The sequence below is a fragment of the Ochotona princeps genome, chromosome 6 (genome assembly GCF_030435755.1).
Source record: "Ochotona princeps isolate mOchPri1 chromosome 6, mOchPri1.hap1, whole genome shotgun sequence".
In the NCBI taxonomy this organism is placed as follows: Eukaryota; Metazoa; Chordata; class Mammalia; order Lagomorpha; family Ochotonidae; genus Ochotona; species Ochotona princeps.
The window spans coordinates 31,335,883-31,354,042 of NC_080837.1; the positions used below are offsets into that span (position 1 = coordinate 31,335,883).

General features: G+C 44.0%; 1 protein-coding gene and 1 long non-coding RNA gene across 3 annotated transcripts in view; one reads left to right on the forward strand and one right to left on the reverse strand.

The window, feature by feature from the left end:
• Nucleotides 1-2,805: 2,805 nt before the first annotated feature.
• Nucleotides 2,806-17,328, reverse strand: DUT (deoxyuridine triphosphatase). Of its 2 annotated transcripts, none has more exons than XM_058665890.1 (7): nt 17,209-17,328; nt 16,153-16,291; nt 13,649-13,740; nt 11,114-11,158; nt 4,778-4,852; nt 4,573-4,643; nt 2,806-3,161 (listed from the first exon to the last, which is right to left on the reverse strand). In XM_058665890.1, the coding sequence occupies exons 1-7, from the start codon at nt 17,231-17,233 to the stop codon at nt 3,105-3,107; spliced, it is 504 nt and encodes a 167-aa protein (XP_058521873.1). In that variant the 5' UTR covers nt 17,234-17,328; the 3' UTR covers nt 2,806-3,104. The 2 variants fall into 2 exon arrangements, with proteins under 2 accessions (XP_058521873.1, XP_058521871.1); XM_058665888.1 differs by lacking the exon at nt 17,209-17,328 and adding an exon at nt 16,773-17,024.
• Nucleotides 16,807-18,160, forward strand: part of LOC131480540 (uncharacterized) — a 104,729-nt gene continuing 103,375 nt past the window's right edge. The window contains exon 1 of the long non-coding RNA XR_009245606.1: nt 16,807-16,942. This is a non-coding gene — a long non-coding RNA (uncharacterized LOC131480540). The remainder of the gene's footprint in view (nt 16,943-18,160) is intronic.

Sequence of the window (18,160 nt, forward strand, 5' to 3'; positions counted from 1 at the left end):
GTGAGAACTAGGGACATGGTGCGGAACAGGCCAGGTTGGTACACAACACCAGCCAGTTCACATTAGAGCTGGGGAACTATGAACTGGCTGGGCTGGGCATGTAGCAACATGAACTAGGACTCGGGGGTCAGACTAGGCAGAGCCAGGCTGCAGCACCTGCTGGTGAATGCTGGGGTGAAGTGAGCCATGCCAGGCTGGGATACAGCTCCCAACAGCACATGTAAAATCCATGATGGGGGTGAGCCCAGTAGCGAAGCTGTGGGGGTTCCCCTGCTGGGCCACTACTTCTGCATGAGAATGAAAGCTGGGACTGGGGGTAGGCCAGGCCAGGCAGAGCTACAAATTCCACTGGCCTGCTTGTGAGCTGGGTTAGAGAAAGAACCAGGCTGGGGTAAACGACCATATCCACTGGTGCATGCAAGAGCAAGTACAGGCTGATTGCGCTGTGCCACAGCATCAGATGGCAGATGCTTGGACTGGGCAAAGTCCTATCAGGCTAGACCATAAAATTACCTGGAGAGTGCAAGATTCGGGGCTGGGAGTGGACCTAGTAGGAAAATTGTGGGCCTCTCAGTTGGACTGCAACTCCCACTGATGAGCATGAGAACCAGGGCTGGGGACAGGCCAGGCTAGACAGGTGGTGGTACCCACTGGCCTGAGTGTGGGGCTGGACAGTGGGATCGGTTGGGCTGAGCTAGGCTCCAACACCCACTGATGTATACAAGAGCTGAATGGGATGCAGGACAGACCAGACCAGTCTGCTGCACACACTGGCATGTGCAGGAGCTGGGCCTGATGGAAGTTCCTGGGTATCACTCTGACTAGGCTGCCAGTTCATGCAAGTGTGTGTGAGGGCCAAGTGTGTGGTGGGCAGGGCTGGGCTACAGCATCTAGTGGTTTGTGTTGGGGCTGGAGGTAGAACTGACCAGGTGACTTCAATCACCATTGTGTATACGTAGGCTTATTTGGGTGATAGACTGAACTGGATCCCACACTGGCTGGCACACACAGGATTCAGGTTGGAAACTCCCCAACTAGATTACTGGACTCAAAACTCCAACCACAGTGAAAATCACAAAGATCTGTGGTTGACTGTAGAGTTCATGTGTCGGAACTGGGTCTCCTTGGTTGCTGAGGCCTGGTAGCGGACAGCATGCCCAGATGCTCCCTGGGGACATAACATCCAGTTCATTGAAGCCTGCAGATGAAGTCTAGAAACCATGGAGGGCAGAACAAATCGGACAGCTTTCCTGACCAAGCTTTGACAGCAAGTATCTAGGAAAATCAAGATTCTAAGGTGGACTATGTCAGCAGATGGACCTTGGAGTAACAAAACCAACAGCATCTCAGAACTATCAAAACCACTTCGTAAGCACTACCCTTGAAACATGATTCAATTAGGAGACTCTGGGATGACACTGGGAGGCCCTCCCCCATTCCTAGACACTCATGTGGCTGGGTTGCTGGGAGCAGCCTTCTCCCTTTTCTCTTTACTTTCCAGATACAAGACAAAGGGGATTGGAGGCAGTTGTCTCATCCACTATCCCCTGTTCCTTAACCCTCCCCACCCTAACTGGGCATGAACCACTTGGGCATGCATCCCTCTCAACTATGTAATCATCGAAAATGTATTTTTTTTAAAAAGCATAACACACCAGCAGAGTTGCCACAGCTATTAATCAAGGCAATGCACAGAATCACCTCCTTGTATTCAATGAAGTGCTGTTTATTTACTCAAGCACATACTAGTGGTGGAAAAGCCCAATGTCCCAAGTACATATTGATACATTTATTTATTTATTTATTATAGTTATTTCCTTGGATGTGGCCTATTTTTGCCTCTTGAGCAACGAGAAATTTGTGGATGATAGTCCAATTTGCATAAGATAAAATTTAGAAACAAATAAATGCAAATTTCCAAGGTATATGGAGTACTTTCACAAACACCCAGTATCTTATATAGGATATATCAAAAGGAAAATAAAAAAGAAATTTTTTTAAAGATTTATCTTTTGTTGGAAAGGCACATATTTATTTATTTAATAATATAAGAAAGTCAGATTCACAGAGAAAGGAGAGACAGAAAGATCTTTCATCTGCTAGTTTACTCTCCAAGTACCTGCAACAGCCAGAGCTGAGCTGATCTGAAGCCAGGAGCCAGTAGCTTCTTCTTGGTCTCCAATGTGAGTGTAGGGTCCCAAGGCTTTGGGTCATCCTCCACTGCTTTCCCAGGCTGTAAACAGCAAGCTGGATGGGAAGTGGAGCAGCCAGGACATGAACTGGCACCCATATGGGATCCCAGCACAGGCAAGGGCAAGGACTTTAGCCACTAGGCTACCATGCCAAGCCCAAGGCACATCAGATTTACAGAGACAGAAAGATCTTTCATCTGCTAGTTCACCTCCTTAATGGTCTCAGCAGCCAGACCTATGCCAATACAAAGCCAGGAGTCAGAAGCTTCTTCCAATCTCTCATGCAGGTGCAGGGTCCCAAAGCTTTGGGCCAGCCTCTGCTGCATTCCCAGGCCACAGATAGGGAGCTGGAGGGGAAGCAGAGCATTCAGGACACGAACCAATGCCGATATGGGACACTGGGGCTTGCAAGGTGAGGATTTAGCCACTGAGACATTATGTCAGGCTCAAACTGGGAAATTTATAAGAGTCTTAAGATTAAAAGCATTCTTAGATTAATAAAGCAAAAGGAAGAACAAGATATAACTTTTCTCTCAATGTAATCAATAATTTGTATCTATGAAAGAATTCAAGTCTATTAATAAAAAAACATACCAAATGTTTCATGAAGCAATTATTTAAAAATTGCTGGAGGTATCCTTTATTGAATTAAACAATACAGTACCATATTAAAACCTGAAATTAATACACATTTCACTTTGAAGTCACAACAACAGATTTACATACAATCATCAACTGCAGAAAAAAACAGGGAAGTGACTTTGTACCAAAGATGTTTTCCTTGTTCAAAAGCAAAGGAGATAATTTTAGAAGCTAAAGCCATTAAGTTTACAGAAATGCAAAATTCTAAGACATTAAAGAAAAATTCTCTAAGAAAACCATGTTTTTTATTTTCTGTTCTTGGCATAAATCTTAATTCTTCCCAGTGGAACCAAAACCTCCGGAACCCCTTTCAGTGTCATCCAAGGCCTGAAAGACAGGAAGGTGGTAAGCCTCACATCTAACTTACGTTTCTTCAGTTCTTCCTTCATCTCATATTGGAAGACTTTCATTCCTTTTATATCATCTTTATAGCAGGGAGATTTCAAAAAAAAAAAAAAAAGAAAGAAAGAAAGAAAGAAAGAAAGAAAATTGGGGCCTAGCACTGTGGCAGCATGCACAGGGTGCCAGTTTGTGTCCTGGCTAGGCCACTCCTGGTCCAGCTCCGTTTGCGCCTTGAGAATGTCGTGGAGGATGGTCCAGATCCCGGGTCCGCACCTGTGACAGACCTGGAAGAGGCTTCTGGCTTCACTGTGGCCATTTGGGGAGTGAGTTAGCAGATGGGTGAATCTCTGTAACTCTGCCTCTCAAATACAGGGGAATTTAAAAATCTTAACAAAAAAAACCAAAAAACAGGGCATGGTACAGTAGCCTAGTGGCCAAAGTCCTCACCTTGCACGCACCGGGATCCATATGGGCGCCGGTTCTAACCCCGGTGGACTCACTCCCCATCCAGCTCCCTGCTTGTGGCCTGGGAAAGCAGTCGAGAACGGCCCAAAGCCTTGGGACCCTGCACCCGCGTGGGAGACCCAGAGGAGGCTCCTGGCTTCTGACTTTGGATCAGCTCAGCTCCAGCCATTGCGGCTAGTTGGGGAGAGAATTATTGGATAGAAAATCTTCCTCTGTCTCTCCTCCTCTCTATATATCTGACTTTCCAATAAAAATAAATAAATCCTAAAAACAACAAAAAAACAAAAACAAAACAAAACAAAAAAACAAAGCAAAGGGCCCGGCGGCGTGGTCTAGCGGCTAAAGTCCTCGCCTTGAAAGCCCCGGGATCCCATATGGGCGCCGGTTCTAATCCCGGCAGCTCCACTTCCCATCCAGCTCCCTGCCTGTGGCCTGGGAAAGCAGTTGAGGACGGCCCAATGCGTTGGGACACTGCACCCGCGTGGGAGACCCGGAAGAGGTTCCAGGTTCCCGGCTTCGGATCGGCGCGCATCGGCCCGTTGCGGCTCACTTGGGGAGTGAAACATCGGACGGAAGATCTTCCTCTCTGTCTCTCCTCTGTATATATCTGGCTGTAATAAAAAATGAATAAATCTTTAAAAAAAAAAAAAAAAAAAAAAAAAAAAAAAAACAAAGCAAAAAGTTTAAAGCTCAATAAAAAAAAAAAAGCTAGGAACATAATAGCACAGTGTATTTAATTTATCATCCAAAGCAATGTCACACAATAAACTACCTAAAAAATATTTCAAGAACTCTAAAAGTAAATTTTTAATTTTCCTTAGAATCGGTCATACTTATTATCTGTCTACAGAGAGCATATTGAATCATCAAAATTCTGTTTTTCTTAATATATTATATCATTCAATATCTACTCGGCTTTTATGATACTTACTTCAACTTCTTCTATTTCTGGATAAAAAATCCGTTCACAAATGAGCTGTGCAATCCTGTCACCCTTTTTCACTTCAAAGAAAAACAAACAAAACATTTATTACTGATACCTTATTGATGAATTTTCTGGCCAGCTTTTTTCAAAGAAAATTAGAACATTCTGTTATTTACATATACAGAACTCAGAAAATTCACATTTAACATACCTTCAAACTTTTCTTTGCCAAAATTGAACAATACAACACCAACATTTCCTCTATAATCTTCATCTATGACACCAGCTGCAGGAAAAAAAATATTATTCCTGTAAGATTTTCTCAAAAACATTCCTACATAATACTGAGATTTCTATCACTACATCTAAGTAAGTAAATACGGCTGTGCTACATAAAACCTTGAACTAAGAAACGTAACTAGAAAAACGAATTTGGAAAATAGGCCTGAATCTCGTAACCTCTCACTTTTACCTAAAACTGGTGAGTATCATTCACTTCAAGCTGAGGGCAGGGATTACCATTTCCAATCTACGGTTTGCCCACCGCACACTTGCCAAAAAGATTAGGAGAAAATGATGATTTGTGTTTTAAAGTTTTTTCCTGGTAGAAGTTTTCTTCTAATATCCAGATTGAAATATGATAATCATAAATAAAAATGTCAGAAAGTCTGTAGTGCTGACACACAGCAGCCTTGCAAATATCTCTTCATTTTTGTTCATGTCCTTCTTCTGCTTTTAAATGGAAAAGCCGTTTATTCTTAAAGCATGATCGAGTCACGATACTAGCGTGCTAGTAATGAGAACACATTCACACGTGTAATTGGTATGTGCTTGTATTATAAATACACAACTGCATCTTTGCAGGGGAGGCTTGAGCAGCCAGCTCACTGCAATAGCCCAGACAGCTACATTTTACCAGTCCTACTGGCATTCAACTTTGGCCCAAGAATTTAAATATTTCCTTAAAATCTGTTTACAAACAATATAAGTGTACTAAGCCTTCTCATTTCTCTTCTTCAGGCTGGAGCCCAATGCACATATTATGTAACTCACCAATTTAAAATGTGCAAGTCAGTGGGTTATAGCATATATCAAGTTGTGAAAAATCACAACCAACTTTAGAACAATTTCACCACTCCAAAAAGAAGTTTCTGTTTTATTAGTGGCTGCGTGACCACCCTGACTCCCAATTTCTGTTATGCATATGAATTATTTGCCTTAGTTTGCACAGGCGCACAGGACCCATAGGAACCTATGTGACCTGCTACATCTTACTCTCTTAAACAAAATATCCTAATGAAACAAACAAAAGGAAGTTTAAAAAATCAGGAATTTAGCTCAGTGTGTACTAATGCTGATTGTTCATACTAATTATTTTAACTAAATGATATAACCCTTTCATCTTTTTTTTTTAAAGATTTTATTATTATTGGAAAGCCGGATATACAGAGAGGAGGAGAGACAGAGAGGAAGATCTTCCATCCGATGTTTCATTCCCCAAGTGAGCCGCAACGGGCCAGTGCACGCCAATCCAAAGCTGGGACCCAGGAACCTCTTCCGGGTTTCCCACGTGCGTGCAGGGTCCCAAAGCTTTGGGCCGTCCTCGACTGCTTCCTCAGGCCACAAGCAGGGAGCTGGATGGGAAGTGGAGCTGCCGGGATTAGAACTGGCGCCCATATGGGATCCCGGGGCTTTCAAGGCGAGGACTTTAGCCGCTAGGCCATGCCGCCAGGCCCTATAACTCTTTCATCTTATTCTTACATGAGGGGTGGATAAAGCAAATTTTTTTTCTACTATGGGGAAAAATACTCACAAAAAACAGTATTTAGTTTTTTTTTTTTTGCAGTGTGTTACAGTGCAAACTTAAATGAACCCTTATGATGTATGAGTGAACTACCAGAAGCAAGTAAAACCAAACTTGAGGACTAAGATTCCTGATGCCAACAATTTTATGAGTGTAGATTAACGATACATAAATTTTTAACAGCGAAGAAACAGGATAAATCTGGGAGTGGGATGAAGAGCCACAAAGACAGTTCATCTCCAAGTCTGGAATGAAGTTCTTGTTGTACAGCAAAAAAACTTAAGCCAGCTTCAAGAATCTTTATTTCTTTTCCAACTGCCATCTGTCCATTAATTTAACCTTATTATGAAAAATAATAAGATGGGACCAGCTGTTTTCCATATTATCTATATGGAGAAAACTGACTCTGAGAAAGACAATGTGGACTGACCAACTTCTGATGTTTTGGTTCTTTATCAGAAAAATATTAATTATCCTAGAAATATTATGAATTATACACATAAAGTAAAAGCTAGTAATATTTGCTCTATCACCCTGAGTTAGCCAAAATTACAGTGACGTACTTAACACATTACTTCTTGAGAATATCACAGGAGCACATCTGGCCAGCTGTTCAGGTCTGCTTTGCACTTGGGCAACCCACATTCCTGTGCCTGGGTTTGAGTCCCAGCCCTACTCCCGACTCAAGCTCACTGCTGATGCAGGTGTCTGATGACATAGCAGCATCTGGGAGCCCTGAACCTCTCAAAGAAGTGATTTTTACAAACGTAAAGCATCATAGACATCATTTGAGATGAATATATACGAATCTGATTCACTCTTAGATACACCCAGCTTGCTTCCACACATTACTGCCACAAATAAACAAGGCAGTCCTTCACACAAATCCTTGTACACATACCTTTATCCTTTTCACTCTTGTCATGCTAATACCAAAAGACACTCTCCTGGATGAAAGAGTGTATTTTCAATTTTGAAGGCTATTGCTAAATACATCGCAAAAAGAGATACATTCAAATTTCCAACAGCAATATTTCAGAATGTTCATTTCCAATACTAATACCAGATGGTAGTAATTTTTTAAATTCTGGCAAATATGAAGAATAAACAAATGATATCTCTATCTTGCTTGCATTCCCTGAACTAGTGACAATGCTTTTTACCAAGTGTTTATTAGACCTTTGCATATGCTCTTAAACACATGATTTTTTTTCATTGTCCTTTTTCATATGAATTGCAAAGATTTGCATTTTTTTTAACTTAATGGTATAAAGACTTCCTTTTTATAAAGTTCTCTGCAAAACACTTTATCAGGAATAATCAAACTAAGATTTTATGCTTAGGGCACAAAAACATGAAAAGCCTTTAACTTATTAAAAGAAATGAAGCCAATAAAAATGCATGGCAAAAGAAAAAAACCTCAAGATGTTCTTTTAGCATGAATGCCAATAGTACAAAAACTAAATCACCCAACTGTCATTTAACCTTGAGGAAAAACCTGAAGACCTATTCTTTCTTTGCATATAGAATTTAAACACCAAAAATATTTTCTTCTTGAAAAAGCTGGGAGTATCTTGAAGTTATCACTGGAAAAATCCTGCATTGGAACTGGCAGAGTGATTAACTGACTTCAGGCAGGAGTTTCACTGTGTCAAGAGTTTGGCATGTCATTTGTTGGAAGCCTTTTGTGAAAACCATCCACACTTACCAGATGTGAATTCTGAACAGAATCCTGCATATTCAGCTTTTCTCTTTGACCCTAGTTGCAGTCTGGGATTTGCAACAATCTCTCTCCCCAGAAACAGAGCTTGTTGCCGACTATGATAACCCTGTGCCCAAGAGACATTTCTAAGATGTCTGCGCCCAAGACCACACCACAGTGTGATTTCATGAATAGCACCATATCAACCACTAGGCAAACTGACTTTTCATTTCTTTTACATGAATTTTTTTTACAGAAGGCTGTGTTACACAGATTAAAAATTATTGAGAAAAAAGTTTCCACATAAAAAATAATAATAAATAAATAAATCTGTGAGGTCCTAAAAGGGCACAGGGATCGTAACTGCAGTGTGATATATGCCCAGAATTGTTGGATTCTTTATATGCATTCTGGTTTAATCTTTCTTCCATTCAGACAGGTTCACTAATGCACATTGTGCACATGAGGAAAATGAGGCTTAGAGAAGTGAATTTTAATAAGTTAGCGACAGAACTAGAAGCAAGTCCAGTAGTCACTCCCAAGTCAAGTCCCCAATCCTTTTGCAACTTGTTGAAATTTTCTTAAAAAAAAAAAAAAAGCTGTCGGGGAAGTCCTTCATCTAAACTCAGGCCCAGAACTGGGGGCTCCCTCCTATCACAGCACCACCTAGTGTCATCAAGGGGGGACAGCAGCAGGTCTGACAGAGGGTCAGGTTTCAGCACTAGAGGTACTGAGCCTTAACCAGCATTCCATTTCTATCTTGTCTACTCTAATCAGCAGGCAGAACCTTACTGAACACTTTCTGGTCCTCAGATGACTGTGTCAGAACAGAGCTGGGGATGGGGCAGAGTAATGTCCATGACTAAAGTGCAGAGGCATGGAACAGCAGAGTGACACTAAATGGATGATTCTAGTTTTGTTTGACACAGAGCTCTGTCAAATGGGGGATATTAATCCTCCATCCATTCCCAGATAGCAGCAACAGCCAAACCAAAGTGCTAGTAGCTTCATCCAAGTTTTACACGTGGGTGCTGGCGCTCAAGCACCATATTGCACTGCTCTCCCAGGGACTGTAACAGAAAGCTGGATCACACTCCGAACAGCCAGGACACGAACGACCACCACCATGGCCACCAGCCCCAAAGCTGCAGTTTTCAAGATGCATCAACGTGACCTACTACTCTGAGACAGTTTCCTCATCTGTTGAAGTCTCAATAAACTGACTGCAAAAATAGTAGGAGAAAAATTCTAGCACACTCAGTTATCTGAAGGCTGGAAGATGTATTAAGTAAGATTCTCCCTATTGATGAGGACAGAGAAGACAGACATGGAAATCACATTAATGTGAACAAGTAATCTTGAGCAAGACAGCCCCATATTAAGAAGGTAACATTTCCCTACCATGAGAAGGTGCTTAGAAATGCGAAAGTGTGGTGGGTTAGCAGAGGCCCTGGGCTTCTTGAAGATGGGGCCATGAGAAAAAGCTGAGTTTGGGAAACAGTAATTAGGCTCTGTCAAAACAGAAATTGGCACCACTGGGGATTTTCTTAGTAAAAAATTTCAAGCAGCAGTGTTTTCCAACTCATATTTCGTAAATATGGATGGACTCTTTACTAAGAGCCAGAAAATTCTTACAACATAGTCCTAAAACCGGTTTATGTCCCAGCTTCTTTCTGATTCAGCTCCCTGCTGATGGCCTCGGAAAAGCAGCAGACCATAGCCCAATGCTTTAGCCCCTGTCGCCTACAGAGGATGCCGGAAGAAGCTCTTGGCTTCCACCTTGCCCTGCCCTGGCTGTTGCAACCATCTGAGGAATGCTCTCTCTCAAATAAATACATCTTTTTTTCTACTGTTTCTTAAGTCTTGTATGGAACGGCGTTCTCTTTTGTTCCTTTGTTCCCCCCGCCCCGCACAAGTTTCCCCTATATTATGTCATAAGAATAGTGTAGTACTGGGCCCGGCGGCGTGGCCTAGCGGCTAAAGTCCTCGCCTTGAAAGCCCCGGGATCCCAAATGGGCGCCGGTTCTAATCCCAGCAGCTCCACTTCCCATCCAGCTCCCTGCTTGTGGCCTGGGAAAGCAGTTGAGGATGGCCCAATGCATTGGGATCCTGCACCCGCGTGGGAGACCTGGAAGAGGTTCCAGGTTCCCGGCATCGGATCGGCGCGTACCGGCCCGTTGCGGCTCACTTGGGGAGTGAATCATCGAATGGAAGATCTTCCTCTCTGTCTCTCCTCCTCTCTGTATATCTGGCTGTAATAAAATGAATAAATCTTTAAAAAAAAAAAAAAAAAAAAAAAAAAGAATAGTGTAGTACTTCGACAACAGTCACAAGTCCATCGTTTTTCTACTTAAGCATCATGACACTGCAGTAGTATATACAATGGTATAAAGTCCCCGTACTCTATTGTCAAGATGTACTTAACAGTTTCATTGGGAATCCATCTTTGATTCATAAGTAGAGATATAAACCACAATGAATCTTCATTTCATGGGATACTTGCCTCCATTATACAGATTCTCTAGATGAGTATAAATATATATATATATATATATAAAACTACCTATATCTCTATTGAGTTTGTGTTTTGCATGAAAGCTGCCTTATAGCAGATAGAAAACATGATATTTGTTCTTCAGGATTGGACTATTTCACTGAGCATAATGGTTTCCAGTTAAACCATTTTGTTCCAAATGGTAGAATGTCTCAAATCTACAAAAAAGTTTTTTTTCTGTAAGAGTAGCCATTTTTGGATTAAATATGGGTTATCATTGAACCAAAGCAAAAACTTCTATCAGATAGCGCCTAGTTAACCTCTTAGTAAAATAACGTGTATTTTACATAATAGTCATTGAAAAATTAAATGTTCTCAGATAGTATTTGAAACTCTATCCTATCTGTCCATTACTTTAGGTATGGAAATGTCCGGAGGCAAAACAACAAAACTTCATCTTTTTTTTGTAAACAAAACCTGCCATTTGAAAACATACCACCTTTTAAGCAAACACATTTATGGAATAAAACAAGGAAATGCATATTACCTCCTACGTCTATAAAGTGTTTGGCAGCCAGGCCAGAACGTGGAGCTGGAAAACAAAACATGTTAGTTTTTCTAAGAGGGCAGCACAGTATAATTAATGACACTTAAAGCAAATCACTATCCTCTCCTCCAGTATCTCTATTTTCATCTTAATTTTAGCAGATGGCTGTGAAAGAATCTTTTTCTCATACTATACTCATATTGCCAAGGTTGAAAAGCTTAATCTAGAAAAAAATTCAGTGACATTTCAATTAAAAACCGATTCCCAGTGAACTGGCTTCAGTGAGTTGAGGATTTGTGGACTTGTAGAGCTGCATGACTATAATGAACTGAAAGGTGAGCAGGACACCTAAACTGTTGACATATATCCTGTTAGAGTTATAGAGTTAGACCACCCGAAAAACAGCCAGGTTCAGCGAAATCATGCTTCAATGCTATAAACTGCTAAAGACTAAAATTAAAATAGACATGAGACAGCTGAATAGCAATCTAAGCCATTTTAAGGTGTATAGAACACGGTTGAATATAAACCAAAATTGAAATGTCTATGAAGAAGTCACAGGTTGTGGTTGAGAACCTGCATTTTCCTATTAACATATTGGTTAATCAATACCATGTCAATTAATGCCATAATGTTGTAAATGGTTGGGAATATTATGTTGGGGCTTTTAATTGATTGGGATGATACTCTGCCGGCTCTACCTTCAGACCAGAGATGGTCTCACCAAGAAACCATTGAACTTACCAGGACAATAAGATGCTGGACTTTATGCTTCATAAACACCTCCAATGAAAGAATGTCAACTGAATTTGAACTATGGAAATGCAACAAGGTGGAGCAATCCACCGTGGGGGGAGGGTTTAGGGAGGGACGGGGGAATCCCAGTGCATAAAAAAATGTATCACATAATGCAATGTAATTAATTAAAAAAAAAAAGGAAATGCAATAAAAATATGTTAAAAAAAAAAAAAAAAAAAAGAAAGGTGAGCAGGAAACAGGAAGTCTAGAGAGGTCTGCCAGAAGCTTGACAAACAGAAGACAGGACACTGTAGCTGGCGGGGACAGACTACTGCTTGAGGATGGGAGTTCAGACAGGGACAAGGAAGGGGGTGGACGGGAAGGAGACCTAACCAGGCAACAGCAGAGCTTGGCTCTAGGACTGCCGCTCAGGACTCAGATGCAAGCAGACATGCTTGTACGTAACACATGGTGGTTTGAATACATGAATAAGGAATAAGATAAAATGGCCAAGTATCAGCAAGGTAAAGTGCCCAAAACATCAAAAATTCAACTCCAGTCTATCCTATTCTTAAAATGAAAACATTAAAAAAAAAAAATCATTCAGTCTGTGCCTTACACCTGCTGACCATTACTTACCCTTTCAGTATTTTATTTTAGGATACTTGAAGTTAGGCAATTTGTCATAAATGCTGCCTCTTTCTGATCCAAGAGGTTTTGAAAGATCAGCATTGTGGCATAGCACGTAAAGCTGCTGCCCTGCCATCGGGGGAGTGAACCAGCAGATGGAAAATCTCTCTCTCCCACTTTCTGTGAACTCTTTCAAATAAATAAATCTTTAAAAAAAAGTTTTGAACACACTGATGACATGTGACCTGCTAAAGAAAATCAAATCTGTTGATTTCCATTCCATTTTGTCCAAGCTTCTTCCAATGAGGCATTTAATTCTAGAACATTAAAGGTAACTGATCTGTTAGTGTATCTCTAAGTCCAACCATAAAGATTAAAAAAAAAAAAATTCAGTTGGAAGATATATTCTGGGAAAACCAGGTGCAGAACTATGACACTCATAATATAAACAACCAGCTATCATTATCCTAAAGCCCTTATCTCTTTTCTTCAACATGCAGCAGCCATGAACATCACTATCTTCACAAAATCTGATCTCTAGGAAATCTGATTCTTAAAGGGTATTGTTGGCAGAGGTTTCCATTTAAAAATCATCTAGATTTTAAGTTTTTCTCATTAGGATGAATTTTGACAGCTGCCTGAGCCAATATGAGCCTCTTCAAAGTTCCAGTGAAGTATCAGAAATCGAAGAGCAAAGGTAGGCGTTTGGTGCAGGAATTAAGACACCATCTCGGACACCCACAATCCTTCTGCAGTGCCTGGACTGCAGCATCAGCTCCACTTCTGGCCAGTTCCTTACTAATTTGCACCCCAGAAAGCAACAGGCTCAAGTAATGGAGGCCCTGGCGTCCACCTGCAAGACCCAGCCTTAGTTACTGGCTCCCAGATCTGACCTGGGCCACTCCCAAAGGCCGCACAGTGTTTGTGGCATGAACCAGCACTTATCACGTTTGCCTTCCACACGATAAAAAATGACAAAGAAATAAAAAGGCAAAAAGCAGTTAGGTTAATGAAGTTAGGTCAAAAAACTTTTGTTATCACATGGTACTTCTGAATTTTAGGAAGCAGTCAAAACAATATCCCTGTATTTGGCAATAAAATTAACATTAAAGACCTTATTACAAAGGAAGAATTTGACCAAAATTACCGATTCCTTAAATCACATACCTACTCTTCCATAGCACCCAGAAGGAAGTGCTATTTGAATGTCTGTTTTCACAACAGCTTTTTCCATAGGTGGTATTGTATAATCATAGGCACTAAAAAGATATCGAAAGGGAAGAATTGGTATTTATTTATAAGCTTTTACTTTCTTTCCATGTGACCACGTTACACACTGAATTGCTTTAAATATATTTGATTAACATAATTCATACAGTTTTTTACCTTGTTATTACTTTCAGATTCTTCCTGTTTCAGTTTGTGAAGTAGAAATTTTATTTTAGCCTACTATTAAACTGATGATAGCTTTAGACATAATTCTCCATGAGTTTATTTTGGTGGAGGGAATAGATTTCAACACTGTAAATGTCTTCACCTCTGAACAAAATGCCATTGGAAGACTTGCAACTGAAGTACTTACCAGCATGAAAAGAAAAAAGAATATGCTTAATTCACAGGAAAATGAAGAATCAAGGGAAACACATTTAGCGGACACTGGGGACTCAGGAGATACCATCATATTCTCACAACAACCCCACACAGAAAGAAAATGGGTGAAGGACCTGGCGTGATAACTCAATTGATCAACCCTCTGCCTGCAAGCATCAGCATGCATAAACTTCCCATGCAGCTCCCTGCTTGTGGCCTAGGAGAGCAGAGGACGGCCCAAAGCCTCAGGACCCTGCACCCGCGTGGCAGAACCGGAAGCTCCTGGGTCCTGATCAGTTCTGGTCCAGTCGTCGTGGTCATTTGGGCATTGAACCAGTAGATGGAAGATCTTTCTGTCTCTCTTTCTCTGTAACTCTGCCTTTCAAAATAAAACAAATAAATCCCAATTTTGAAAGAAAAAAAAAAAGAGAAAATGGATGAACAAAATGGGGGAGGGGTGGGAACAGTGTTAGAGATGCATTCTATTTCTTCTGCTTGTAATTCATCAAGTTCTCCAAGCTGAAGCCAAACTTCACCGGAGACAGCCACCGCCAAGCAACCAATCCTAAGGTCCAGCTGGCAGAGGCCGCTAGGTGCTATCGGTGGAGCACCTCCTCCACAAGAATTCAAAGATCAGGCAACAAGCAAAGCAAAAGGCACTTTGGGGACTTCAATCAAATCTCTTAAGGTATTACTGTATGCCTGCTTCTCTCATTTAAATCTCTTCTTTAAACAGCTAAGACCTGATTTACTGAACAGACAAGTTATTTCCAGCTCACTTTCAATGTACAGAAGGCCATTCAATTCATTATATGGATGTTTAAAGCATATTAAAGCAAAGACTCCTTCAGGATTCAAAACAGCACCCATGCACACCTGGGAAGGATCTGGGCAAATGACTGCCCATCAGGGTACTCTTTACGAAAGCGTGGCACCCCACACTTCCCTTTCTGTTAGTGACATACACATCTGCCTTCCCTCCTCCAGGGCCTGCACCAGATGTGCTCCCGAGAACTGCCAGGAATGCCTTAACATAAACCGAAATGCCTGGAATGGAACAAACTCCCTCCCAAATCACTTTTCTTTCTTCTTCTTTTTTAAAGGTTTATTTATTTTTATTACAAAGTCAGATATACAAAGAGGAGGAGAGACAGAGGAAGATCTTCCGTCCAATGGTTCACTCCCCAAGTGACCGCAACGGCCGGTGCTGCGCCGATAGGAAACCAGTAGCCAAGAGCTTCTTCCGGGTCCTCCGCGTGGGTGCAGGGTCCCAAAGCCTTGGGCCGTCCTTGACTGCTTTCCCAGGCCACAAGCAGGGAGCTGGATGGGAAGTGGGGCTGCCGGGATTAGAACTGGCACCCATATGGGATCCTGGCGCGCTCAAGGCGAGGACTTTAGTCACTAGGCCATGTCGCTGGGCCCCCAAATCATTTTTCACCTACCCGACTCAATTGGGTCTATGAACCAAACACATTTGTCAAAAAATTAAAAACCAACCCGCTACCTTCAGGGGGAAAAAATTGTGAAATTCAAAGCCTGGGACAAATAACCTTCTATCTTTACAAACTCCTTCAGGTGTAAAAAAAAAATAGCCCTACTCCTGTAAGTCAAGAATGACAAGAAATCGTAAATGGAAAAGTTTCTAGCACAGGTAAAAGGGGCTGAACACATAGGAGGATATGGCTGGCACTCCTGCTTTTCACAGTGGGGCCCCTGGAGAAGTGGATGTGCCCAGAACCCATGCTTGCAGGCGGGCAGAAGCCGCCTTCACCAACTCTCGGGCGGTGGGTTCAGGGCAGCACGAACCTCTCTGCCTCCGGCACGCAGCACTGCAGTGGGCTACGAGGTCCCAGACAGACCCTTCTCACCTCCCCTTTCCTCCTGCACGGACAATTCACCCCTGTAGATTCACCCTTCCGCCTTTCACCCCAAATCATGGAATTCAGGCTAGAGCTCCAGGACCATTTCCAGCACAGAACGTTAAAAATCCTACTTCTACGTCGGTTGTTTGGCCGGCGTTTCAACACAAACTGACTACTTCGCGCAGCGGCTCCACATTGGGGACAGGGGCCGTCACTCACCTGTACAGGTCGTAGCCCGCGGCCCGTGCAGACCCCCGGGTCGGAGCCGTGGCGTGCTCCGAGAGCCGGGTAAAGCGCAGCCGCAGCATCCCCTCCTCCGCAGGCCGGGCCCGCTTGCTAGGGGAGACGGCGGGAATCTCTTCAGAGCAGGGCATGGCGGAGCGAGCAGAGCGAGGGGAACAGGAGAGCGCACGGTAAGACCACACGCGGGAACCACCTCAGATCCGAAATTTGGCGCCAACGCCTGCCGGGCCCGCCCCCACTCCCGGACGAGTCCATAGCCCCGGTCGAGAAGGGGGTGGAAAGGCTCCCATTTGAGTCTGGGAAACCATTTCTGTGAACACATTTGGGTGCAGAAACGACCGAGCCTCTGAAAATCGATCAAATGCAGAGCATAAGCCCACGTAGGGAGAGATCTTTGGCCACTACGCCGGCAGACAGCAAAAATGTCCCCCCATCCCCCTCCCAGTTCAGGGACGGCACAGCCTCGCGCGCGCGGGCGCCGGACCCAGGTCCTTCCTCCGGCGGAGCGTGCAGCCCCCCCGCCAGAGCCCCGGGACGCTCGGGACGGCCCCTCCGCGTCTCCCTACGAGTCCTTTCGGTCTGGCCCCCGGCTTTACCGGCTCGGCTGCAGCCTCGGCTCCGTCGGGTAGAACTGGACAGCAGCCGGGGCTGCGCGGCGGGGCCGACGGGCGGGCCGGGCCTGGAGAGCCCCTCAGTCCCACAGCCCAGCCATGCGTCTGAAAACCTTGAGCCCAGCCAAGACGGAAGGAAATGGTAGCGGAGCGCGGTACGAGAAACGAGAGCAGTCATTTCCTCTGAGGTTTGGGCTGGTTGGTCGTCGGCGCCTGAGGACGCGCGCCAGGCCCGCAGCCTCCACGCGTCCTGGCGGAATGACCTCGGAAGCAGTCACCAGCAGCTGCCGCTGGCCCTGGGGTCCCGGGGTGTGTCCTCCGCCGCCTTCCGCGGCCGCCTCTCAGCATTTTGTGGCGGCAGCGTTTGCCCAGGGTTATCCCGCTAGGCCCGGACCAAGGCTCTGTTCCTCGGCCGACTTACCTGGGGCGGCGGTGTGCGCCGCCATGATGCCCAGGGCCCTGATCTGAGGGGTGCGCACCGCTCCCGGGACCGCTACCTAGGCTCGGGGCGAGACGGCGCGCTCCATTGCCTGCCAGTAACCTGGACACCAGGCGCTGTGGTTCACCCGCGAGGGAGGCGGAGTGAGCGCGGCTGACACAGACAGCACCTTTGGGAGTCTGGACCCGGAGGGCGGGGCGCGGCGGAGAACCCCTTGGTGAGGTTTCCAGCACAGATCCTCGGCCACGGTGGTGTAGTATACAGTGAGGATGAATACCAGAACGGTCTGGATCGTTGTCAAATCACTTTTCTGGGACCCACGAATCCCCGGTTCTCTCCAGAACAGACTCCAGAGTCATGCACACTATGTTTTTCAAAAGAAGCAGACGCCCTAGGGCAGATTCAGAGAAATGGACAGTGAAAATATTCACCAGCTTCGTGGCGGAGCCTTTTCACGCAGGCCCCATCTTTTCAGTCATCTTTTCCCTTCATTGTTGGCATGCTTATAGATGAGGGCGTGGAGCACGCTGCTTGCACTCTGGCTTGGAGTTTTGTTTATACCCTGAGACCTCCTCCAAGTGAGGCCCCTTGGCCACCGGATCTGCCCCCCCCTTCTTTCTCAGCCTCCTCTTTGACCTCCATCCCACTCAGCACTGAGGTTTCTGGGCACTATGGCTTCCCAGCGGTTTCTGAACTTTGACCACTGGGTGTTCACTTTACATCCATTGTGAAGCAGCCGCCCTGTCTTCTCATCACAGGCATTTTCTAGCGCATTATCTTGATTTATTTTTCTGTTTAGGCTACAGAAGTGTTTGGATTTCTGCTGCTGTGCATTGTCTGTTTGCTGGAGTAGGTAGCCAGCTCCAAGAGGGCAGGGACTTTGTCTTTTTTTCCCATTTGTATTCCTGGTGGTTAGACTGGTGCTTGGTAAATA